At 38.1% G+C, this 26,550-nt stretch overlaps 1 protein-coding gene across 1 annotated transcript in view; it reads right to left on the reverse strand.

Moving 5' to 3' along the window:
* Positions 1 to 23,622, reverse strand: part of Hcn1 (hyperpolarization activated cyclic nucleotide gated potassium channel 1) — a 379,984-nt gene extending 356,362 nt beyond the window's left edge. The window contains exon 1 of the mRNA XM_059276444.1: positions 23,231 to 23,622. Coding sequence (XP_059132427.1) covers positions 23,231 to 23,622 — 392 coding nt within the window. The remainder of the gene's footprint in view (positions 1 to 23,230) is intronic.
* Positions 23,623 to 26,550: the final 2,928 nt, after the last annotated feature.

Genomic DNA, 26,550 nt, shown 5'->3' on the forward strand with positions numbered 1-26,550 from the left:
CCTTATGAGCTGTATCCTATTATGGTCACTCCACCCACATCTGTGCCCTGCATTCTGGCTGCCATGTGATCAGCTACCTCAGCCATATGTTCTTACAGCCATGATATTTTGTCTCATCTCAGGCTCAAAGCCTCAGTTCTAACAAAACCTCTGAAGTTGTGAGCCAAAAAAAGCAATTCCTCCCTTTCACTTGTTTATCTCAGTTATTCGCCACAGCAGTAAAACATCAAAGATGCCTACCTAAATATTTTTAGGGTATTTTATTCCCAAACACATTAAATGTCATAGTAGACAATCTTAGTATGCATTCCCTAATGGCATGGGGTCATTATTAATTCTTCATTCATATGGACAAACATGGGTAGATGGCAGAACACAGTCCAAGAACAGAGTCACATAAGGGGAATTCTGAGTGCTTGTGAGAAAACTCCAAGAAAACAAGAGTCTTGTGACCTGAGTTTCTTCAAAAATATGGAAATGTGTGGTGATATACTGTGTACCCTAATAAAATTTGCCTGAAGATCAAAGAAGCAGAGCAAGCCACAGCCACCACTTCTTACCTCACCAACTCCTCAGCCTGAAAGAGCTCCAGCCGAAAGGGCTTCTAGCTGAATGGGATGCTTCTGTCGAAAAGCCTCTAGTTCCTGTTTCCTTATGCCTTATATACCTTTCTCCACCCAGACATTAAAGACATGTGTGCTTCCCAAGTACTGGGATTAAAAATGTGTGCCACCACCACCGGCAGCTGAAGAGATGGCTCAGCAGTTAAGAGCACTGACTACTCTTCCAGAGGTCCTGAGTTCAATTCCCAGCAACCACATGGTGGCTCACAACCACCTGTAATGAGATCTGGTGCCCTCTTCTGGCCTGCAAGGACACATGCAGACAGAATACTGTGTGCCACCACATGCAGACAGAATACTGTGTGCCACCACTGCCTGGCCTCTATGTTTAATCCAGTGGCTTGTTCTACTGTAATTTGATCTTCAGGAAAATTTTATTAGGGTACACAATATATCACCACAGAAATGTTCTTGGAATGTGCTTTTGTACGGCTCCCAAATATAGCAGATAGGAGCGAGCTTACTTTATTCATTACAACTGGATACTCTTATTTGCTTATATACCTCTATGGAAAAACATGTTTTGCCACATGTGGCGTGTCCTTAAGGTTGTATACTTTACTCAGATGACTCTTCTTAACCCTCAGAGTATAAATTCTTGATGCTCTGAATAAAATTGGCTATTACATGAAACTTTAGTCTGCCTCATTTTTAGGCTCCATTCTTCTAGGTCCCACCACCTCAAGAGCAGCAAACGGGTGGAAGCTAAAAATCTCAGTTCTCTCTGTAGAGAAATGAGTGTTGAACCCTTGAAGAAAAGTCAGACAGTTGTGCCAGGACAGCACTACAAATTCCTCTTCTTAATCCTCAGCCCCATTTGTTATAGTCAACTGCAACTTTTGACCTTGCTTAGATGCTACCAAAGTAGTAAATCAGCTTTAGTTTCAGAAAAAGCCAAGAAAGCCTAATATGATTTAAGGTTGAAGGGTCTTCTGTACACTGATCCCATGACTGATCATCATCTAAGTATGTTTTTCACTTCCTTCTATTGTGAACAGTTTTTTTTCCCACATTAGACATACAACATAAATATAAATACCAAAACCATGGTCAATACCTCAATGAAAATACTTCAACCTAAATACCATTAATATTCAGTTTAGTCTTCATTAAAATTCAATCTGATGCTCCACAGCTTTAGAGTGGCTAGTTTGATTAACAGAAGTTACTTGAGATGTATAGACTTTGGGTCTGGTTACTTTCTATGTGGGGTTTTTTGTTTTTGTTTTTTTTTTTAATTTGCAAGTTCAACATAATAACAATTTAATTTAAAAATAAAATAAAAATATAGTTTACATTAAATTCATTTCTGTTTCATGGGGGAAAGCTCAAGAGTAAAATGGTATAATATATTTGGGAAAAGTCAGTGAGTATCAGTAATTATTCTTACTTTAGAATTTTTCCAGAACCTTGCATTGACTTGGATCAAGACAAATAGGCAGCAGTTCACTGCAGCTGCATGCATGTTGCCCTGCTTCACAGGATTGATACAATATGCATATACATGTCTGTTAGGATTATAGCATGACCTAGATCTCTTTCCTGAGGCATCACTTTTCAAATTTTCATATGTAGATATTAGGGTTTCAATTGTGAAGTGTACCTTATAGGCTCATGTGTTTGATTATTTGGTCCTCATTTGGTAGAACTGTGGGGGAAGGCTTTTGAATCTTTAGGAGATGGAGTCTTGCTGAAGGAAGTGTGTTACTGTGGTTTAACAGGAAAACTCCACTTTCTGCCCACTCTCATCTTGCTGACTGTGGATGTAATATGAACAGCTGGCTTAAGCATCTATCACTATGACTCTCCCACCACGATGGAGCATAGTGTGGAGCTTTGAGTAAAATTAAACCCTTCCTTCCTTAAGTTGCTGTGATCAAGATGATTAAGATTAGCAACAGGAAAAGTAGCTAAGGCAGTAGTGTTTGATTACTCAAGTTAGCTTACCATGGTATCAGGTATGAAATCTTCAACAAAACCTGATTTTAATGTCAATAATGGCCTAACATGAAATGGTAAAATAAACACACACACATGAGCAATTCTATATATACCTTACAGTTTTAGTTCGTCACACTGAATAAAAAAACATACTTTGAAATGTTCAATTTATATTTCTCTAGAATCATATCTGAGGAAAATTTTAACATATTTGGGTCAAGATATCTTGGGATAAGAGAATTAAGCCGTGAAGATAAATGGCAGGAAGCAGGAGGGAACAAAAACCAAAGTGAGACAGAAGAAATCAATGCTCTGTGTAGAATGTGGAGTAAGGAAGTAGAAAGCACTGGAAAAAACAGAATGAATAAAATAACCAGAGAATATATGGGATCTTAAAATAGTGTGAAATGGATTATAAATTCTAAGAGAATGCAACGTGATTCATTCACTCACATTTAAAGATTTGTGGAACATTTGAGTCTTTAAAGAGAATACATTCAAACACAATCACAAATGACTAAATATGGGCAAAACCTGAATGACACATTATAGATGAAATATGTGTGGGGTATGAATCTTGAGAGGTACTTTACCATGTATCTACTATCATACATCAATCTATCTTGAGTCTATTTATCTTATGTCTCTAAATAATACAGGTGGCAAATGATTCAAACTTTGATTAGCAATCGCCTTGTCACAAGGGTCAACTCTCAGATGCTGAATTCAGCTCACACCGCCCCAAATCACTTCACTAATTCATATGATCTTTCAATTCTAAGTGCCAAGTGCCATGTTTCATAGAAACTTTCTTGTCCTTTGAATTAACTACTAGCCCTATGTTTCCATACACCTTCTTATGGCTTTCATTTGTTAGCAGAAATCACCTGTCATTACCCTTTTATTGCATATTTTTTATAAGTTTTAAACTTAAAAAGAAGAAAAGGGTGATGTTAGCCATTCTCACTGCACTGCCTTGGCTTAGCTCAATGGTAGCATGAACTCTATGATTATTAATCTGTAATGAGTTGAACTTCATAGTTGTGGAGCCTCAGAAAATATCTCAAAGGCTGAATTCATCTGAATTTTGTTGGAAATTGCAAGACTTCTAAATGGAATACCATGTCACTAGACATCAGGAGCCACGAGAATGGATCCCAGAGGTGCTGCAAGCTTGGACTTGACGGAATGTCTTGGGGATCACTTCCTTCCTTTCCTAGTTACCTTTTCTCCAATACACCAAAGACTAATAACAAATATCCTGAACTTTTCCAAACAACTAAAACCCATTCTTTTTCTAATGAACTCCTATTTTATGTCATGGTATATAATAAATCACAATAATGACATTTGTGTGGTGACAGAAATATAATGGCAAACACTGACATTTTATGTAGTAATCATCTATCTTCAATAATATTTGTAACTCAGACTTTAAGTCTGGTTGCTACTTCCAACCCCTGCGAAATGACTCCATAATGAGTGCTGTTCTTCCAGTTATCATTGTTTAAATATTCTTCTCATTTTAGTACTTAAGTACCACCATTAAAAGCATGCAAAAATACATAATGAAAAAAATCAAGTATTTTAGAGAGAATTATTTTAATTAATTATTAAATCTTAAGTATAAAAACTAAGTAGAATCAAAATAAGTCATATTTTCATATTTAACATGTAGTCCTGGATAAACAAATTGCATTTTCAAGATTCACCCTTAACTCTTTATTGCCAAATATTTTAACTTTTTTGAAGAACAAATGGGCACATGCAGTAATAAGATCTTTGCACATACAATCAATATCATGAACTAGGTTGGAGTGAAGCTAAATGTAGCCAAAATTTAGCTAATAGGTGCAATTTCCCACATGAGAATATAACTAAATAACTAGGTTATGTATAGCCAGGCCAAACTAAAACCCTCTGGATGGTAAAGAAAGCAATTAACAGAGTCCAAAAAACCCTATAACAGGAGAAAACATGTATAAACATACATCTGACAAGTAATTAATATACAGAACATAAAAGAAACTTTAGAAACTCCATAGCAAAAAAGCAAGTAACAAGATTTTAAGACAAGCAGTTATCTTAAATATTTTGTTAAAAGGACAAACACACACACACACACACACACACACACACACACACACACACACACACAAATGGTCATCAGGGATAAGAAAAATATTCAGAATTTCTTATCAGCAAAGGAAAAAAAACTTATTGTTCGATTAGAATGCCTATACAGTCAGGTAGTGTTGGAGCACGCCTTTAATCACAGCATTAAGAGACAGAGGAAGGCATTGGGACCAGCCTGGTCTACAAAGTTAGTTCCAGGACAGCCAGGGCTACACAAAGAATCCCTGTCTTGAAAAAAAAAAAAAGAAAGAAAGAAAACAAAAAAAAAGAATGACTATAAAAAATTATAGAGAGTGGTAGGAAAGTTGTTGAATAAAGGAAACCCTTGCACACTGTTGTTTGGGAAAGAATATGAAAGTACTTTTTAAAAAATTAATTAACCATATGATCCAACAATTCACTGCCAGATATACACCAAAAGGAAAAGAAATCAGCATGTCAAGGAGAAACCTGAGCTCCAATATTCTTTGCAGCACCAACTCGACTGTCTATCAATTAATAAAGGAAGAAAATATGGCACACATTCAACAGAAAAATAATATCCATATTATTTTTAATAATATCTGTAATATAATAACAAAATAGAGAGGTAAGGATCCTGGGTTCTGAACTGGATCCATGGGTTCAAATCTCAGTTTCTTTCACAAACTGTCTGAAAACATAATTTCTCCATAGTTTGGTTTTCTAAGCTGCAATCAGACATGAATAGCACTTGTCATGGTATTTCTCTTCAGACTCAGTGACATGATGTGTGTTTGTGTTTGTGTGTGTGTGTGTGTGTGTGTGTGTGTGTGTGTGTGTGTGTGTGTGTGTAGTGTTAGGATACGGTTCCAGACATATCCAGAACTTAGCAAGCAATACTGCATTTGGTCACCTTCTGATTTTGTGTTGTTGTTTTAAACATCTCGCTGACTTTGGGCTTTCCCATGTGTGATAAGCTACAACAACACTTTGATGGCATCCTTTCCCATACCAAATTAATATAAATGTAAATAAGACCGGTTGTTTAAAATAACTGCTTACTATGGACGTTGGGCCAGTATAGCAAAATACATTTCAATGACAACACCAAGATTTTTTTGGTTGCACAGATTGTGTATTTTGTAAATATCATTCCTACTCAAAGAAATCCTTGGGGCCTTCTTGCATCTAGTTATTAATTAGAAGGGGAATTTGAATTGTTAAGAATTCTCACAATTTTAGGTACTTATAAAAAATGTGAAAATTACGAATTCAGATATTTTTAAAAATCTTATCTAGTGAAATTTTGTTTCTGGAAGGACTCCTATTTTCAAATGTCACTAGCTTCTAAGTATTGCCTTCCGTGGCTGTATTTCCTAGTCATCAAATATTTATAGCAGCTTGCTGCGATAGCCATGTAACTGATTTGAGAACACGTTTTGGTCATTACTATGATACTCTTGCTGTTTGCCTGCAGTGAGCTCTCACGTAATTAGGGCTGAATACACTTCACTTTTAAAATTAAACCAAGCCTCTGGGAAAGAATCATGAAAATAGATGGTTAAAGGACACCCAGGCAATTAACAAGCATGATAAAGGTAAAAATTGAAGAGAGGAAAGTAGGTTAGGAACTTTTTCACTCTTCTTCAAACATAGCTTTCTGATACAGAAGAAATAAGCGTCACCCTTATTTTACATAAAGAAAGCTTACTTCCTTAAAATAAAGAAATCTGTTTCCCAGTGGATTTTTTTTCTCTTTTAAATGCACAATTCTGAAATAATTCTGTTTGATTGACTCTTTCCTTAAAAAAGCTTGAAAATTCTTCATATTCTAAAATCATGAAAGTGAAAATAATGAACTAAAAATAATTAAATGTTGAATTTCTAAGGAGATAATTTCATTCCCAACATTTTTTTTAAAACTGGGATCCAAAACTATTGGTGGATAATTTTTATAAACAAGGAAGAAGAGGGGGAGGGGGAATGGGAGAGATAATGGCAAGAGACATTGCATACTACATATCACCTGACTCTTTTGCTGAAAACCCCAAGAAAGGCTATGACAACAGGAGAAGCAAATTTGAATGCATTATATTATTTCTTTCATTCCACTACATATACTTCCTTTCTCTGTGACAGTAGTAGACTGAAAACTAATATATAGAGAGCCCCACAAGCTAGTAACCATGAAAGCTTCACCCTTCAGAAGAGAGGAAAGGTCATTCAAACCTAGAGCTGTAATTCTGATTTTTCATATATTGTGCCTGGGCCATATTCCCAGCATGATGTCATATTAAGTTGCTTTACCTTAGTTTTATTAGAGTTTTGATATAAATGCAAATCAGATCTGTGATTGAAACACAGATAAACAGTAATACTTCATTGCCCTTCCTTTATAACTTGATATTTCCTTTCCAAAATTAAGACTTCCTTTTCCCTACCTTTTATTGTATAATAAAGCAGATAAAGAAGGTCACACAGAGTAACTTATTACAAGGCAAAGATACTTAAAGTCATACTTAGCACAAGAAAGAGAGCTCCATAACCAAACAGAGAAACCCAGTTGCGTGCACAGTCCCAAGTACAGACCCTTTCCACTCCGCAAAAGCACAGCTTTCCTCATGCAGTAGTGGTTTTCTTGAATTTGCCTGTAGTTAAACACAGATGAATATCCTTAGGGTACACACTTTGGAGCTTCCATCTCCACGCTGAAACTGAAGAATCTTCATCTGCTCTCCCACAAGTCCTTCGTGCTATCTGTTGAAGACTTTGGGCAGCAGTCTCAGCCATTTCAAACTTGGTTTTACCAATCACATACCCAAGAGACACAGATCACTGTGAGATGCATTCTGTGTTCTCGGTTACTAGACTCTTATCCAGTTGCCTGTTTCCATGCAGGTTCCATCCCCTTGGCAAAACTATATGTGGTTCTGTGCTGTTTCACCAGGAGGATTCATTTGCGTCTGCTTTTGTTTGGTTCTAAGGGCCATTTATGTTCAATATCCAGATGCATTAATTAAATTAAAGTAAAGAAATTGTGACTTTTTTAACTATGTACTCGGTTTCTAGGATAATTATTAGCTGAAATCATTTGTAAGGATGCATTTTATCTCTTCTATTACATTGCCCTTTAGCTCAGATTATATAACAAAGGATGCATAGATTTTCATTCCTTTTACTTATCTAGGTTTCAAGTCAACAAATGCAATTTCTATAACCTTCAGCAGGTAATCACTTCCATATCCCTATGAACCCAAATTTAAACAGCTGGTGGATGTCTTTTCATTGAAGTTCTTACCCATTTTTGAAGATGACATTCAGCTTCCCTAAGAGAATTCCCAATTTTTTCCTTCTATTCAAGCAGTGTTTGATAATGCTAACTTGCATGAGTGGTTGTTGCAGGATTCTAACATATATGTCCAGCACCTCCCTTGAACTCAGCCATCACTCCACTTATGACGACGACTACTGACCACTTGTCCAGTCCTACCCTAGTTTCAGCAGCTCTTTCACTTCACATCTCTCGGCGCAGGGGTGGTCCACCTCTTCTGAGTCTACCAGAGCCTCTTGTATATCATTGTCCTTCCTCCTATGTAGAAGTTCCCACAGCACAGGACTCCCATTTACTGAAGGTTTATATCAACTTACATATTATTTAGGTTTATGGGGACAGTGTTGCTGTATAATATGATCATGTTGGTTTGGTTATTGGTTTTCTTTTAGATTTCATTGTTTATTGGAACTAAATGCTGTATGCTACTCTACCAACACGATCTTTTCAGACTCAAGTTCTCTTTGCAATTGAAAATTATTTCAAATTCAATACCTTGGTTCAATATCTGTGATATCATTTCCATTAACTTTGCACAGGACACATTAGCAGACATCTTTGATTGGAGAGCCTTTTCCTTCGCTATCTATTTGGTGGAAAAAAAACCCACCTGTTTCTATGGAGTTAAAATTTAAAATTAAACTTTCAAATTGTTGAGTTGGTATTTTATTAATTAAACCTAGAGTTCAATAGTGTTAGTGGTAATAGCCTATTCTTGTAAAAATGTCTTTTAAATATGCATTATCACATCAAGCATAATTTGACACAGCACAAAAAAAGTAGATGACTGTAAAATCATATCATTCCTTCTAAATGTCACTGTGCAACGGTACATGTCCACAGTTACATTTGGTCACAATAGTATTTATTCCAAAGACAAATGACATTTAAAAAGGGTTCTACTACTCTGTGGAAAGAGAGCATCCTACTCCAAGTATAACACATTGATGCTAAAGTCTCCCTAATCCATGTGCAAAAACCCGAACTCATTAGAATGAACTCTCATGGTTGCATCTTTATAAAAGAAGTCACAAGAGATTGCTGGCCCTTTCTACCTTGTGAAGTCACAATGAAAAGACAGTCATCAATGAAGAGTGGACCTCACCAGACATCTGCTAGCACTTGGCCCTTGGCCTTTCCAGTTTCCAGAACTGTTTGTAAGTAGCTATTCTATGGTATTTTGTAACAGCAGCTCATCTGGAAAGACATCAAGATACCCTTAATACACATATGCCCAAATTAAGAAAACCCCACAAAAATAAAGTATCCTAGTAAATAGAAGTAATGAAAGTATACATGCATAGTATTTTCAAGGTCTGGAAATCAAATTTCTAAATGAATGTTCCTCTGACAGAATAAAATGAAGTGATTAAGTAACTACACTAAATTAAAACGTTCAGTATTTTGTACTAGAATGGCATCAGGTACACATAACCTTGCTCATGGAAATTACATATGGAAACCAAGATTGGATATACTACTGCTAAATTTCTAAAATTTCCTTTATTCAAATTTAGGACCTCACCTTGTGGCCTGTATGCTGCTGGGTTTTTGACAGTAGCATTTAAAATAACCAAAATCTTTACTCTAGAATGGTTCAAATTACAGGTAAGGGACAATAAAAGCAGTACAACATTTACTATAACAAATCATGCTGAGACCTCTAAAGAAAAAGAAAGGCCAGAAAATGTAGAATAACTGATCATCAGGGCTACTAGGTAGGTTTAAAATTTTGCTAAGGTTGTATTTGTGGATAACTTTATACAATTATGAAAACACTATCTATTTGAAGATCAGCTTTGTTTCCTTGTATGTGAAAATGCCTCCTTTTCTCTTTAAGGCAATTTACTAGAGTATACCTTTTCAATAAGTAGTTTATAGAGAGTATAAGGTAGACCTTTGGAGATGTATCAATTCACAGTAAGGACACAGTGGAAAACTCCTCAGTGATATTACAAAATAATCCACTAATTCACTGATATGTCCTAAGGATTATTTATTCAATGGTGTTTTATCACTTATAAATGTAAACCTAGCTTTGAATTTAACTTTACTGTAAAATAATAAAATTAGATTTATTTAATTGTTTTATTAACATTATTGTTCAAGCTAGTGTGTGCAGTTTGTGTTTTGCTTTTTGGATTCAGTAGTACATCATTTGTGGCTACATGTCTTTATCATTATTGTTGACCCATAAGAGAATTACAGGGGTATTTTAATATACTCAACCAGTCACCAATTGGTTTCAACAACATTAAGGTGAACATAATTTGCAGAGAATTGCAGTCCCCTCTTTACCCATGAGTGTTTCTCATTAAAATTGTATGCTTTGTTGCACTTACTGAACAATCAGGAACAAATCCTCATTATTAAATTACTCATAATCAGGTATCTAACCTGAGAGTCAAACTCATTATTTATTGATTTTGAATAAGCATGCAAGGTTTCTGCATAGCATTTTCAAACATACATACTCTCCCATCTCAGTGTCTCACATACCTAATGTGCCTTCCTGTCCCCCCTTCTGCCTTTTCTTTCCTTTCTCCTTTCATATCACGTGTGTTCCATTACCCTCATCATACTCACCCACTCCCCTTTAAAGCTTGCTTTTTCTTATCTCAGGGGGTCCTTTCCAGTTTCCTGGATTCTACTCTCATTTGCTAAGACATAAATGCACATATATTAACAATTATAACCTAGGGTCCACTTATGAAAGAGAATATGTAGTATTTGTCTTTCTTAGCCTGTGTTATTATATGTTAGTATTAATACAATGATTTCCAGTTCTATTAATTTTCCTGAGATTTTCATAATTTAATTTTCTTTTCAGTTGAATAAGTTTCTGTTGTATATATGTAACAAACTTTTTGTTTCATCTGCTGGTAAACATCAGTCTGATTTAGTTTTTTTGCTATAATGAATAGCGTATTAGTGAACAAGGGTATGAAAGTCTCCTTGCATTTGGATGAACGGTCTTTTTAGAAATCAAGCCTTATAGCTGATGGTGAATTTGCTTGCTAAAGCAAGACAATCTAGGTACAGTTCAATTCTGTTATAAAATTGTTGACCTAAACAAAATTGTATTCTTCCTTCTTCTGCATGTTGATAGTGATGTCTTTATTTTCAAATATTGGGTAGGACAAGAATTCTTAACTTCATCTCCTGAAATAAATATCCTTAAAGAGAACCACAAACCTCTTAAAGCCATAGACAAAACATTGTAAATACATGTTCTTTCAAGGGCACAGGGTTCTAAACCTTCAGTCTGATCCTGGACATATTCTGTAAGTTTAGAAATCTAGTAAATGCTCATATGCATATATAACCACGAATGACTAATAATCAGTAAGTACAGACAATAGAATTTTGAGACTATGTTATATAACACATATGCAACCATACCCATATCTGCTGTACTTTTTTATTGTGTATTATATATACATACACAGCTTCCTACTGTCTTCATCAAAATTCATTTACATGGTTTTATGCATTTATTCAACAAATTAACCAAATTATTGCTCAGAACAAAGACCCATTAAAAATAATTGTTGAACCCAAAAATGCCATCTAATAAAAAAAGAAAGATACACTGGTTCTGATTTATATATATATATATATATATATATATATATATATATATATATATGAATCACATAACTTTTTAAATCCTATCAATACGTCTTTTCAAAGTAGTATAATTTAAAAGGTAAAGTTCAAATATTCTGCAATGGCAGTAAGTGCATCTGTTCTAGAAACAATAGGATGGCTGGGCGGTGGTGCCTCACGCCTTTAATCCCAGCACTCTGGAGGCAGAGTCAAGCAGATCTCTGTGAGTTTGAGGCCAGCCTGGTCTACAGAGCAAGATCCAGGACAGGCTACAAAACTACACAGAGAAACCCTGTCTCAAAAAAAAAAAAAGAAAGAAAGAAAGAAAGAAAGAAAGAAAGAAAGAAAGAAAGAAAGAAAGAAAGAAAGAAAAAAGAAACAATAGAATAATATAAGATATTGAGGATCACTTTTTGCAAATTTTCTAAACTTCTTTTGCTTTTAAGAAAGGTTATCTTATAGCCCAGGTGGGCCTTGAACTCACTATTTAGCCAATTCTGAACCTGAGCTTCTTAATGCCACATCCAAGTAACAGGTGTCCTCCCTCGTGCTGCACTAAAGTTTTTTTTTTTTAATTCTTGCAACATATTTCTAAATAGCAATTTTTCCAGACCATTAATTTGACAATAAAAATAAAATGGAAGAATTTAGCAAGTTATGATTCATCTTACTTGGCTCATATGTAACATTTAATTGATCTGCAATAAGATCCCAAATGTTTCAATTATGCCATTTTTCTATGAAAATAAAGATTAACAGGAAGCAGTACATGGAACACAGTGCTATTTGAATTTTCTGTAAAATCTATTTCTAAATGTTTGGCACTTTATTATTAAATGCCACCTATACCATGCTATGAAAATTGGTATATCTAGACAATTTTGCAGGAAGAGGGTGAATTAGAAGTTTTCTGATGTTAATTGTCTCATGAGTAGACCTATTTCATGCAGCCCAGAGAAAACATGCTACTGCCCAGTAGGCATTCTACTATTCAAGTGCCTATGAAAGCAAAAAGCAGAAAATGGTTGCACAGTTTAAACAATGAGAAGTTCTTCTATCCCACGGGCCTTTGCTTAGTAAATTCTGAAGATCGGTGCTGAATAAAAGGCTCAGTAGTTAAGAACTTTGACTGCTCTTCTAGAGAACCTGGGTCCTGTTCCCAGCCCCCAAATGGATTCTCACAACCATCTTTAACACTCATTTCGGGGCATCTGACACACTCTTCTGGCACCCATGGTCAACAGAAATGCACATGGTGCATATCACAGACATATACGCAGGAAAAGCATCCACATACATAAAAATAAATGAACAAATAAAATCACAAGATTATCGGAGAATGTACTTAGGAAACATTTTTGTTTTCTTGGCGCATAATTCTGTTTTAATTTTACTTTTGTAATAATAACTAAACATAGAAGGTATTAACTGCCCAACATAATCTGCTAATCATAAATGTACATATATAAATCATGGACAGTGTATGTATGTATAAAGAGACAAAAATATGCATCTTCCTCAAAATCTTATGAGTTCCATGTATTATTTTTTATCATTTTGTAATTGAAGAAACTGAGACTCTCAGTCACTAAGGTTTTAAACCCAAATATTTGTCTCAAAGTGTTAGTAATCCCCATAGGTTTTTTTGGGGGGGGCGCGGATGAAATAGAATTAAAAGATTATCAGAAGATACAAGCCCTGCTCCATTTCTGCTCTTGTCCATGCTTGCTTCCCAAATTAAACCACCCTATTTCTTTTAGCATTTAACTCATATTTCAAAGAGAAATCAATTTATTGACTCTATACAGCATTCACTTCCACTTATAGAAGTTGAAAACGTAGCTTCCTTCCACCAACCAACCCACGTTCACCTTTTTCCTGCCCTCCTAGAGTCATTGGCCCATCATTTTCAATTAAACTGTGGCAGGTATTACTGAGTGTTGAACAAAGCAAATTTGATTTTTCACTGTTTTACAGATATTTAATCCACTCTGGAACTGATGAGGGCTCTTTGTTATACTTCATATCCAATTATTTTACAAGTACTTGTATGGAAACTAGAGACATCTGATTTTAAATGATGTGTAAAATACCTATGATATCATTTTTTTAAATGCTGATGTCTTTTTTCCCTCCTCAGTCTCTGTCTGCTTCCCACCCTGGGTTAATCCAGTTGCCTTCACTACTACTCAGGCATATTCCTGTTTCTTTCTTTGAAAGCTTTTTGTGAGATCTCACTTCCCACCTTGCATGTCTACCTAGTGTTTAGCCTATCTCCTTGTTTCTCTGGAGTATATTAACTAGTAACATTGGAACAAAAAAAATTGGTTGCATGGATGATTTTGTTGTATTAATTCCAAATTTCAATTTTCAGTCTTTACTAATTCCATACTTATATTCTGGAATTTCTATTGGCATATTTTAATTTTAAGAATTAATTCTATATTTTCTCAAGTTTCCATACAAATATTTGTAAAATAATTGGATATGAAGTATAACAAAGAGCCCTTATCAATTCCAGAGTGAGTTAAATTTATCTGTAAAACAGTGAAAAATCAAATTTGCTTTGTTCAGCAGTCAGTAATACCTGCCACATTTTAATTGAAAATTATGGGCCAATTACTCTGAGAATATAGAATTAATTCTATATTTCAAAAATATAGAATATATATTTTACATATTCTACCTTATTTTCCCCTTTTGTCTTATTTGGGGGCAACTTCTTAAATAAATTCATTCGGTTATTTCTTTCAAGATTTATTTTATGATCATTTTATGGGAATAAGTATTTCCCATGCATGGATGTATGCACACCACACACATGGCTGGTGCCCATGGAGAACAGAAGAAAGCTTTGCATCCCTAGGAACTAGACTTACAGATGTTTGTGAGTCATATGTTGATTCTGCAAGCCAAACCCGCATCTTCGCCAAGAGCAGCCAGTGCCCGTAACTGCTGAGCAGTCTCTCCACTTCCCAAGAATAACTGCTTAATATCTTACTTCTTAAAAGCACTGTAATTATTGAATGGATAAAATATCTTTCTGAGAATATCATGTTGCATTTGTAATCTTTCATTTTCCTACCGTCTCTGTCCTTTGAACTTTATTTTTCTGTTTATTTTTCTTTCAGAATGGAGACTAGAGTGAAAATTTTGGCAAAGTTTTTGCTCTTGGCTATTAAACAATGCTATGCCACAAAATAATTACAACCTCCATGGATATATGTGGGGCTTTGGCAACATGATTAGTTAATAAACAAGATTTTGCAATGTATACCTATCATTAGAAGTATTTTTCTCTAGTCCCCCAACTGGGAAGAACTGGCATGACCCAAGTATGCTAATACTAGCACCGAGAGTTCTCCATTCACTTAGGAAACCCTTGTTTAATCTGCTTGCAGCCTGGCTTTCCTAGAACTACTTCTAAACTGATCCAAGTCTCTATCTCTTCCAAAATTCACTGGACGAATGACCATGAACATGAAGCATTTTCTTCACCAGCTACTTCCAAGAACACTTTAAGATCTTCTATTCTCTGCTGCTTCTTCATTCTACTCGTCTATGTGTATATCTTCATATTATTTTTGAGTCATTTCAGGAAGGAGGAAGGATAAATGATTAGGTCAATTAATCATGTTTCCCCGGAAGTTTAGGGAATTCTTTATGCTGGTATCTCATTTCTTATTGGGTGAGGATTGAAATGACAAAATTAAGATTCAAAAAGTGACGAGTGCCTGGCCCAGTTCTCACTGTCTGTCTATGTCACCGTGTCCACGCCATGTAATCTTTCTGTCTTTTCATCTCTTCCTCTGTACACTGGGCAGCAAATGTAATGTTTGGGGCCCCAAGTTGAAGGAGCCATGGAAACAAGATTCCAGGTTCTGTTGTGGGAGAACACAGAACTTTTGCTGCTCTTATCTAGATTTACTGACTCTAAGATTCATTGTGCCTTGGTCCTACCATGGACTGGCTCTTTATTCATTCACCCAACAATTATAAATTGAAAGCTACTATACTGACCAAGCAATAGTACTCTTACGAGAATTGAAACAATATCACTTCATAGAAATCATGCAAAATGCAAGGACACTCATATCAGTACTACTGATTGTTACTAAAAATTAATGTCTGTCAACATAGACAGATAAATCCAAGGCATCACATCTATAAAATGGATAATAGTCAACCAAAAAATAAAAACAAAAAATAATGTATTGAAAGTGCTTGGTGAACCCTGAAAATAACAACATGTGAAGTGACAGAAGCCAGTAAAAAATAAATACCAGATATTATATGGGCCAACTGACAAGAAATTACTAGGATAAATTTCTGCAAAACCATCAACAGAAAAATAGATAGTGATTGCTTATCAATGAGGAGGCATGGGAGAGAACACACAAACACTACTGCTAATGAACATGAAGTTTCTTTTTAGGGTGTCAAATGTCCTAAAAGTCATTCTGATAATGGACACACAACTATGTTAATTTAATGAAAACATTAAATTTTATACTTCCAATTGGCAAATGGCATAACACATAAATTAAGTCTCAAAACACTTTTAAGAGGTCACCTAAAAAGGTATGGAAGGAAAGGGGAGTTAGTATGTGCATTTTTATAACATGGGCTTCAAGAGTTTTTATTGGCTTTTTTCATTTTTTTTTTGTTTTTGTTTTTGCTTTTGTTTTTTGTTGTTTAAGAGGAAGAAAGAACACTAAGTTAGGTTGGTAGGAAGAAAAAAGGGTCTAGAAGGAGTCAGTGGACAGGAAATAATATGATGAAAATAAATTGTATTGTATTCTCAGAGAATACATTTTAAAGAAAAAAAAAACATTAGGAACACAAAATAGAGTAATACTGTTGAAAGGCAAGCAGGGCTAAAATTCTGGTGCGGGGATATGCACAGAAGTAATGATAAATTCTGTAGAAATAAGGATCCTCAAATGAAAACAAAGACCATGATGATGATACAGGTCAGAAACAGACTGAAGGTGGACACAGTTATTAAACTAAATTCTATGTAGAGAGTAGAAACTACTAGCTAGGTGATATGATGGAAGTGGGAGAATATCAGAAAACGATGTGAAATTTCACATGAAAATCTCTGTAGTAGGAAATACCTAAGCTTGTTCTAGAAGCTGAAGCTTTATCAGAGTGGCTGGAATTCAGGGAGGAAGGGAGGGAGGAGGGGGAGGGGCACCAAGTCAATGAGTGGTGTGTGCTCGGGCTGCACGTAGTTCAGCATTTTGTAATCATGTAGGGTCTCGTATTATTAGGAGTGTAATCAAATACGTTATGAGAGAAATGGAAAATTACTTATGATTTTCAGGAGAATTACAGCATTATTCAGTTTGCAATTTAAGATAATTTTTAATCTCTGCAAAATGGTGGCTCTGGGCAGTGATAAAAGCTTACCCATATTTTAAGAGGAATGTCAAACCAGGGAGACTGTATCATTCTTGTCATTTTAAGAAATGTCTTAACTGGTATCAGTATTAATTGGTAAAATCAGTAATGCAAAGTGCCTATAACCAATAAGTCTATTCTATGAACTTTATCAATAACACAATAAAATGCACAAACACGTCGGTTGCTGCTTTAATTATAATCCCTAAATATTTCAAGCAAATCTGTAAGTCCAAAACAGATAAATAGTTGCTAACTTTGTATGTGGTTAGTTTTATGGTTTTTGTCTTTGTTTATAAACTTACACAAGTCTTGAAAATAAAGACTACACAAATAAGATTCTTAAGATGCAAGTTCAAAGCATGCACAACTGGTTTAAGTGAGTGGTCAGTGATTAGGTTAAACAGAACACTATGATAATATTAACTAGCAAACATGAAAGGTTCATGAAATCAACTTCTCTTCAGCCAAAGTCAGGTTATAAGTAGCAGACAAATATTGAACTCACAATCAATTTCTACATTTGTGTTTACATGAACATAATAGTATATGCATGCCTTTTAATTGTATACCTATACCTCTTGAATAGCTTGTATTAAATATGCAAACTATAACCAAAGAAAAAGAGGAGAGAGGCAGAGGAGAGGGAAGATTGTAAAGCTTTGTTACATTCCATGGGTTCTATGACTTTTTTTCTGGAAAACCAGTGGTAAGTGGCCATTAAAATTTCCTGTATACATTTGGGCAGCACAAATTAGAATCTGTGGAACGAAAAAGAAAGGGGAGGATGGAAAGGGGGCATGCTGGGATATGGAAGGTTGGAGAAAGGAAATGTAAGGTGAAATATGATTGTATTTCATGTATATAAGTGTGAAATTCTCAAAAACAAAGAAAAATACAATTTAAAAACAAGTCCTACAAAAGAAAGGTATTTTTAAAAAGAAAATTACTCAGTCTATGTGAAAATGTTTGTTGTTTTTTTTTTCTGCTATGAAGACTTTTTCCTTCAACACCACTGCCCTCCTCTTCTCCTAAAATATGGTGCCAGCATAATTCATAGTCTGGTATGCATTTACAAAGAATAAGAACGTAATTTTGTCACAGACCCTGAAAATATTCAATAGCCTTCATGCATTCATAATTTATGTACTTCCCGTGCATTAATGCATATACTTAGTGCTAATACTGTACTTATATGGGACTATATTTGAAAGGCTTCACGCTAAGTTCAATATCTACTGCTAAGCTATGAGATGAGTTATCTGAGAAACATAAAAAGCCAACCCTGAATGGGAAGGAGATCACATGCAACTTACATAAAGAACATTTTGCTGGTGTCATGCTTACAAGGGGAGAGAGATTCCCTGAGTGCAAACATGCTGAATTATAGATCCTAAGCTGTGTCCCACTGGTGATGATGTCTTGGTATATGGGTTTTGTTAACGCAGATACAGTTGAAATCAGCACAGTTAACTGAACATATAATGAAATTAGTAATAAATGTCTTTGTAATATGTGTAAATTTTGTTACTATTTAACTAACCAAGCTTGCAGATAGTAAATATAATTGGTATAATGTACATATCTGTTTCTCAATTTATAGCAAGCCTTCAAAAGCATTCTTACATTAAAATTTATTCCGGAAAATTGAAAATTATAACATTTGAATTACTATAACTAAAATATTTATGTTTCTATAATATTTAGTACATGGCATTTAATTTCCAAACATTAAGTAAAACTTTAAGTCATGAAATATAGTAAAAAGGTAACTTAATAAATCCATAGCTTAAAATCTTTTAAGTATTTTTTTAATTTGGCTTACCACTGACATAATCTTTATGAAAAACTTAATTAGTTCTAAAGATATAGAAAGATCCACCCTACATAGAAATGAATCTTTCTGAATTATTCTGGTTCTGTTGATATGGGAAAACACACTACTGAGAGAATGCAGTGTGCAGATACCATGAGAGTAAGCTAATTAGAACTTAAACCCCAGAAGGTTGCATTATTTTCTTCTGAGGAGCTCCTGGAAATAAATAGTCTCATTCTGATGAACTGGGGAATGGGGTTGAAGCCTCCCTTCTCTAATGAGCATGGCAGTGACCTCTGACATTCGCAGTCACGTGCACTGTGAGGTAGACACAGAAAGTGGGGGGTGGGGTGCTGTTGTCTTCAGAAAGTGACATCAAAACACAGTAGGCTTTGCACACCATTTCTTATGCTACTAATGAAAAGCAGAAATAAAAAACAGCACATACACACACACACACACACACACACACACACACACACATATACACCCATGCCTGCTCCCTAGCAAAGGGCACAATGTGGCTTCTTCATAGAACAGGGGCATTTTGGTTGAATGAGCCATTGTGTAAGCATGGGCCAACAAAGTAACATCAGAATTCCTAAAATAAAAAACATTATGGTAACAAGTTTTTTCCAAGGTAAGTTGTTCTCATAATGAAATCATTCATTGTGGTAGAGGATAACTTAGTGAGAACTTGGCTAGCATGTTCATGGCTCTGAGTTTGACCCCTAGCAAGGCACAAACACAACACACACACACATCCACAAAATCATTCTAAATATCTTTTCATCACATTTGAATAATTATATCATAACTACCAATGGGCTGTGAGATCACAACACTTGCCTATCTTCACATAATTGTTAAATGGGTGAAAATTATAATTTTAACTAATAAATGTATAACCACTACTGCTTCTCTCAAAATATTAATACTTAACCTTGAAATTAAATGTATGTTGTTAACACAAATTTCAAAAAGAAAAAAACTAAGACCATGCTTTCCCTGCACAAAACCACACCTGTGTGAATTATTTTAAGACATCTCTCACAAGGTGGCGAGTAATTGAGGAAGACATCCAGTCTGGCATCCATAGACAGACACACCTGCACGCGCGTGTGCACGCGCACACACACACACACACACACACACACACACACACACACACGAGAGGCAACACATACACACACAAAAAAAAACCCTTGAAATTTAAAAAAATTTAAGTACCTGCCAATATTTCCCCAGCCTTGATGACTAAATATCACAGAAAAAAAAAATAATTGCTAGCTTCCTCCCCATGATTTCTTACAGTATTGATATCACTGGGCTCTCCTTTACTCTCTGAAGGTTCCTACCATCATCCTCTCCTGAGAAAGAAAGGGAAATGCAGAGCCTCTGCCCTAATTACACTGGCAGTGGATGACTACTACCCGCCAGACACAGAAGTAGCACACTCAGACTCTAGTGAGCAAAAGAGACACTAGCTAGTTGTCTGAAGGTGTCAGCAGGAGCACAACCCTCACTCCAGAAGGAAATGAAAAAGGATCTAGCCTGGGAAGTCATCCCGAGATGGCAACCAGAATATTAGGCACAACGTTAAAACCATAGCATGTCCTGGAGAAAAGTGTCATGCTACACTCTACAATGTGGGGATGGGTAACAAATACAGAGGAAACTCTCCTGGTCTCCTAGATAGTTATGAAGGTGCCATGGGAAGAATCCACTTTGTTTCGTGGCTTTCCAAAACCAGGTCCCTTCCATGGAAATATAGTCTTAAGTGTTACTTTCTCTGTTGGGAGATTAATAAACAAGTTTGACAATTTAGCAATTTCAGCCAAACACTTCCCTTAAAGTACTTCCTCAGGAAAGGTCTGAGATGAGCCAATAAAAAACAACATTATCCAGCATCCACTGAATGCCACTTGAACATTGAATTTTGTCTGGTTTTGGTTGTGAGTTTAACAACTACATTATCCTGTGTGTCATAGGTTTTGGAAATGCTTGTATTTGGTACTGTGACTATGCAAAAATACTAATTAAAAATGTCTTCTGAACCCAACTAGGTACCATAAGTACAGGATGACCTCCTTAGTTTGTCATTTTTAGAAAACAAAGATATACTGTAATTCTTTATTTCAATTTTTTCAGATATCTTCTATCTAAAAATTTTAAATAATAATGATTGTTTGGCTTGTTGCTGCCAGGTTTCCACTGATGCAAGGGCAAGCAGGTCCCCCAAACTGGAGTAGAGTTTGTCGGTACATAGCTGACTTCTCAGTCACTGTTCACTTCTGTGAAGTGCAGGATGAAACCAAATCCTCACTTGGTTTCACTTCCCACCTTTGCTCAGCATTTGCTTCCTTTTCACCAGATTTTCTTGGGGGAAATATATAGAAACCTTTAGTTTCACTGATCCATGGATTGGACATATGATTGTAATTCATGGAAAGTTGCCATATATGCTATATACTTTTAGAAAAAAAATAAATGTCAGGGGAGACTTTGATCATTTGATACATGCTACTATTTTTGAAAAGCACCATCATTTTCCTATTGATGAATATAAAAGTATCCTTTCGACTCATTTAATTAAATATGATCTCAAGTAAGCAAAGCTTAGCACTTCTTTGCATGTTATGGTTGAATGTCATAGATTGTTTTTTAAATATAACTCTCATTTTTTGTTATTAAGACTGTTGGCTGTTTTCTTGCAAAGTTTTTCTTTGAAATTTATACTACTGTTTGGATTATATTCCCATGGAGGACTCAAAAAGAGGTGGTATCCGAACCTGATTCCCACTTCTAAAATTTTAAAGACTGTAACAAGCCAATTTGCTTTAGATGGAGCAAGATCATCTATGAGTTTGCCTTTCCCAGTATCTTCCTCGCAGATGAAGCATATTTGATTACTCAGGAGGTTCTTTCAGCCTGAACATTCTTTCAATTGAACTCAATGATCTACAGACAAATGTCATTAGCTATTGTCAGTCCTTCAATAGGATTTTCCTGTGTGCTTTTGCAAATAAGCATTTCTAAATTAAATTTTTCCCTAAAATCTATCCACTCCGTGCACAAGAAGAGAGACTGCTGGTTTCTGAGGCAGTAAACATCTCAGGGAAGATGGACAGTCATCTCCAAGCTTTGCTGGGCTGTATTCCGTAGTTAACTTGATTCAGAACTGTGGACAGCTCCCTCCCTCCCCTGCATGCACTTATTGGCAATTTCGGTTAGTTTCTGAACACTGCTGGAAGAAATGCTTTTTGTTGCTATGTTTGCTTTGCGGTTTACCGGGAGCCTAAACGCTCAGTGTGCACATGAACTCCTTTCCTTGTTGTGTGTCCCCCTTGTTCGAACAAATCAAATAAACAAACAAGTGTATCACCCGGAGTTACTAGTTGAGGATTTTTAGAAGGAAGCTCTCTCTGCTTGCGTTCAGGGAGCAGCAGCGTGTCACGCTAATAAGAGGATCTACTTCACGACCTTCATTTGTCAATCTCTAAACGTGCTTATTAACCGAGTGAATACTTGGGCTACAAATAAGACCAGGGAACTCGTATTCATTTTCTCCTGCTGACAAGCTCTGCTGCCCTTCCTCCGAGACTGGGAAACTGGAAAGACATGTCTGAAATGGATTTGTAGTCAAGGTCAAGAGCGGGTGTCGTCGCTCTATTTCAGGAAGGGGGGCTCTAGAAACGCCCCCCTGTCTCTGTTTCGGGAACTCGAAGCTTCCTGTCACGCTTCTGCCCAGTCGGGCAGCAACTGGCTCCGCGGAAACCTCAAGTCAGACTACCCAAGCGCAAGTGTCCTTCCTGTGCCTGCCAGCCACTGATCTGGAGAAACGCAATGGTGACAAGAGTGCCTATAAGCACAAGAACAACAGATTAACACTCCCAGGGGCGAGAGTGGCAGGAACAGCTAGGATCTGTGAGTCACTGTCTCCAGTTTCCTCATCTCCGGAATCCCAGAAGCCTCTTTTTTTTTTTCTCTCTCTCTCTCTCTTTGGGGAGCAGCGCTAGCAAGGATACCTGCCCTAGTCCTAACTCTCCCATTACCGAAGTAAAAGTTTCCCTAGTGTAACTTAGACACCTCCCGTCCAGGGGTCATAGTGGCCTTCTTCCCTCCTTGTCTATCCCGCAAAGTTTACCAGGAAAAGGGAAAGGGCCTCGCTGATGCTCCTGGGGATAAGAAACTCCCTAAGCCCAAACCTTCCCGGGATGGAAACTAGTTGAAGAGTAGAGTTGGCTAGTTTGAGTGGGAGCCACCGGGCAGCGCGGCCACGCCTGCCCCGCACCCCGCTGCGAGTCCCCGGGGCGCCCGCTCCCCGGGGCGGGGTAGGATGCTGGAGGGCGCGCCTGGGGTGGGGTGGGGGGAGAGCAGGGTGGGGCGGCGCCAGGGAGCCCTCACCTGAAGTCACTGTACGGGTGGATAATCCAGAAGCCTGCAGTTTTAACCCTTTCCTGCTCCTTCTCCACCGCCTTCTGGCTGCCGAACATGCGGAGGGAAAATTTGTTGACCCCGGGCTGCAGCATGGAGGTGAACTGCCTCTGCATGAATCCATACTGCCGCCGGGGTCCCTCCGAATCCTCGAAGCTGCCGGCCGGCTCCTCGCCGCCTCCGCCGTCCACCTTGAAGCACACGGAGTTGCCGTGCTCCTTCCCCGCCGCGCCGCTCCCCGGCGGGGTCCCCAGGCGCTTGTCGGCCACCGCCGGCCCCGTCGCGGGCGCCTTGGAGGGGAAGACGCTGTTGCCATCGTCGCGGCTGTTGGACGCGGACTTGGGCTTGCCGCCGCCTTCCATGCCCGGAGGACGCGGCTGGCGACGGCGACGGCGCGGGCTCCAGACTCCCCTCCGGGGGCTCGAGGCCGAGGGGCAGGGGCAGGGGCCGGGGCCGGAGCCGGCTGCCCGCGAGCCCGGCTGCCCGTCGCGGCGGCGGCGGCGGCGGCGGCAGCTGCTGCTGCTTCCCGCCCGCCCGCGCCGCTGCTCAGCTGCGCGCCTGCCTCCCGCCGCCGCCGCTGCCCGGAGTGGCTTGCGCTCCCGGGCTCCGCCGCGCCTGGTGCTGAGGCTGAGGATGCAGGCGCGGGGCGAGGCTCCGGCTCAGCACCCGCGCGCCAGCGCCGCCCCTCGGCTGCCCCCTGCCGGCCGCCGGCCGCCTCTGCCCGCGCTCGCGTGCCCGGCCGCCGCCGCCGCCGCCGCCGCTCTCCTGCTCCACTTCTGCCCCAGCGTGACATTGAACTCCCCGGCCCGCCCCGGACGCCTATTTGTACGTCTGGAGAGAGAAGCTCGCTGGGTGTGGGTTTGCAAAAATGGGAGGGGAGAAAAGGACGGCGGCGGAGCGGGGTGGGGGGGGTCGGGGGGGTGGGGGCAGGGAGGGAGGGAGGGAGGGAGAGAGAGAGAGAGAGAGAGAGAGAGAGAGAGAGAGAGAGAGAGACTGACTGAGCGAGCAAGTTGCATCCAAAAGGAACTGCCAAACAGCCTAACATGAACCGCCTAAAACTCGCGGAGACACCGTTTGAACGCCTGTTGGAATGATGTTACAGATGGAGAAAGGGGGGGGGGGGGCAGGCTAATTCCTCACACTATAAATTCACTTGCAACGCTAGATGGACAAGGAAACACACTGGAATTTTTCAAGGATAATAAAAATGAAGGATACACGCTGAGAAATAAATTTCATGAATAGAACGGAAGGAGAGAGGGACAGCGGTGGGGAGACACACAACCAGCAAATAGATCTTTGTAAACCCTGGGTAATCAGCTGCCTGGGGCTTTGCAGATTAAGGATCTGTACCTAGGGACAGGCAACTGACCTCCTTCTACTTATCCTGTTTACTATCACACAGCTCCTTAAGCAGGCATGGGATTCCTTTCTAGAAGGCCACTGGCATCAACACATATGTGAGCAAGTCTGTCAGCCACCCACTGCTGGGGGGGAAAAATGTGTAAGAGAAGTGGCCTGAACTGACCTTCTTTTAAGATAAGTCATACAATCAATAACCACACGGAGAGATAAATGTGCCGGTCTGTGTTCAGCAACACCATGCTTAGAGGTCTAGATAGCTTGGAATCTGGTCGGAATGCCATGGAGTATTCTCTGGTGAAGTTTTCCATGTGTGACTGATGCTGAGGACAGCCTTCTCAGATTTCTCTTATTCCCTTGTTGTCTCCCGAACGCACTGGATTAGCTAATAGAAGCAAAATGTACTGCCAAAGTTACCATTCACTCAGCAGGGCATCCTGGAAGTTGGAAGAGTTCGGAGACTGTAAGCAACCCAAAACATCTGTTCCAGACACACGCTTTGCCTCCATGCCCACAGCCACTTCAAAGGCAAGTTCACTCTGCCAAGTCACAGATCCTCTGGTTTTCTGTCGGCTAAAGTCACATAGCGGAGGGGGACACTTCCAGGAGGGGTTCTTTGTCAGGGTGGCAACCTGTGGCACTGGATGAAAAAAATCACTTAGATTTTTTTTTTTTTCATGAAAAACTGAACCGTTTGATGAAGCTAATTCCCAGGAGAGGCAAGAGCAAAAACTATCCGGTGTCTTCATGAAGCTTTAGAGAGGCCAAGGAAGGAGCAGAGGACAGTGAGTATTGTCCCAAGTCACATAGCATCTGCTTTCAACTAATCAGAACCCAAATCCTCACAAAATAAGTATGTGTGGTCAAATTTTTATGGTCAGAGATAGTGAAATAACAATATAACACTCTGTCCCAGCAACAGAGGGAGCTGGGAAATCACAAGGTCAGGGGAGAACACTAGATGCCACAGCCAGAAAAGAAAAAAAAAAAGCCATTAGAATGAATAAAAACAAATATTGCCAAAAGCACAGTTCTGACCCCTCCCCCAAAATTTCCTGTTTCAGTCCCACTTTTTTCATTAAACAAATACCGTTTCTCTAATTGCATCCATTTTACATGCTTCCCCAATCCCTCTATTTTCAGTCACAAGTGTAAAAATGTATATTTAACATAAATTTTAAATTTTATAATATTGTAAAAATATAACACCTAAGATGTAATGCTAAGTTTTACTCTCTCTCTCTCTCTCTCTCTCTCTCTCTCTCTCTCTCTCTCTCTCTCATTTTTAGCCCATCCCTGTCTGTGTTCTATTTCAACTTGTTTATAATCATAAAGAGGCAGTTATTTTAGTAAACTTTTCCTGAGTTTCATTGTACTAAATGTGACAGAACTACTGAAAAACAAGAATTCATAATGGAACCAGAGGCATATCTAAAAAGAAAGAGAAGTCATCAGTTGCTGCAAGTACTACATGGATAATGTGTTTTATCCATTTATAATTCTTATTTCTAAAAACGGATCATGTGTATGTTATATCAGCATACTCAAAATTATCAGCACTATACAAAGTCAAGTCCCTTGGCTTCACCTCCATGGTGCTGATCTACCGTTGTTTAAAATGTGGACCCTTATGAAAAACTTCCTTAAGGAGAAGGTAGAACTTGAACGATCAGGGTAGAATAATCACAATGAAATATTGAGAACAACGAGAGAATAAGAAACAAAGGGAGATAAAAAGATCTGGAACCATAGGGAATCTCTTGACATGTTTCTACAGTAAATACTCTTGAGCTGAAATCCACCAAACTAAATAAGTGTGATATCTTAAAGTCACCTTAGAAACACAACTGACATTATACTTGACTCTGTCATGGGTTGTCTGTGAAGTGTCTTATACTTCAAAGGAACCTGACTTCTGAGGACTCATC

The sequence above is a fragment of the Peromyscus eremicus genome, chromosome 11 (assembly GCF_949786415.1).
Source record: "Peromyscus eremicus chromosome 11, PerEre_H2_v1, whole genome shotgun sequence".
NCBI lineage: Eukaryota > Metazoa > Chordata > Mammalia > Rodentia > Cricetidae > Peromyscus > Peromyscus eremicus.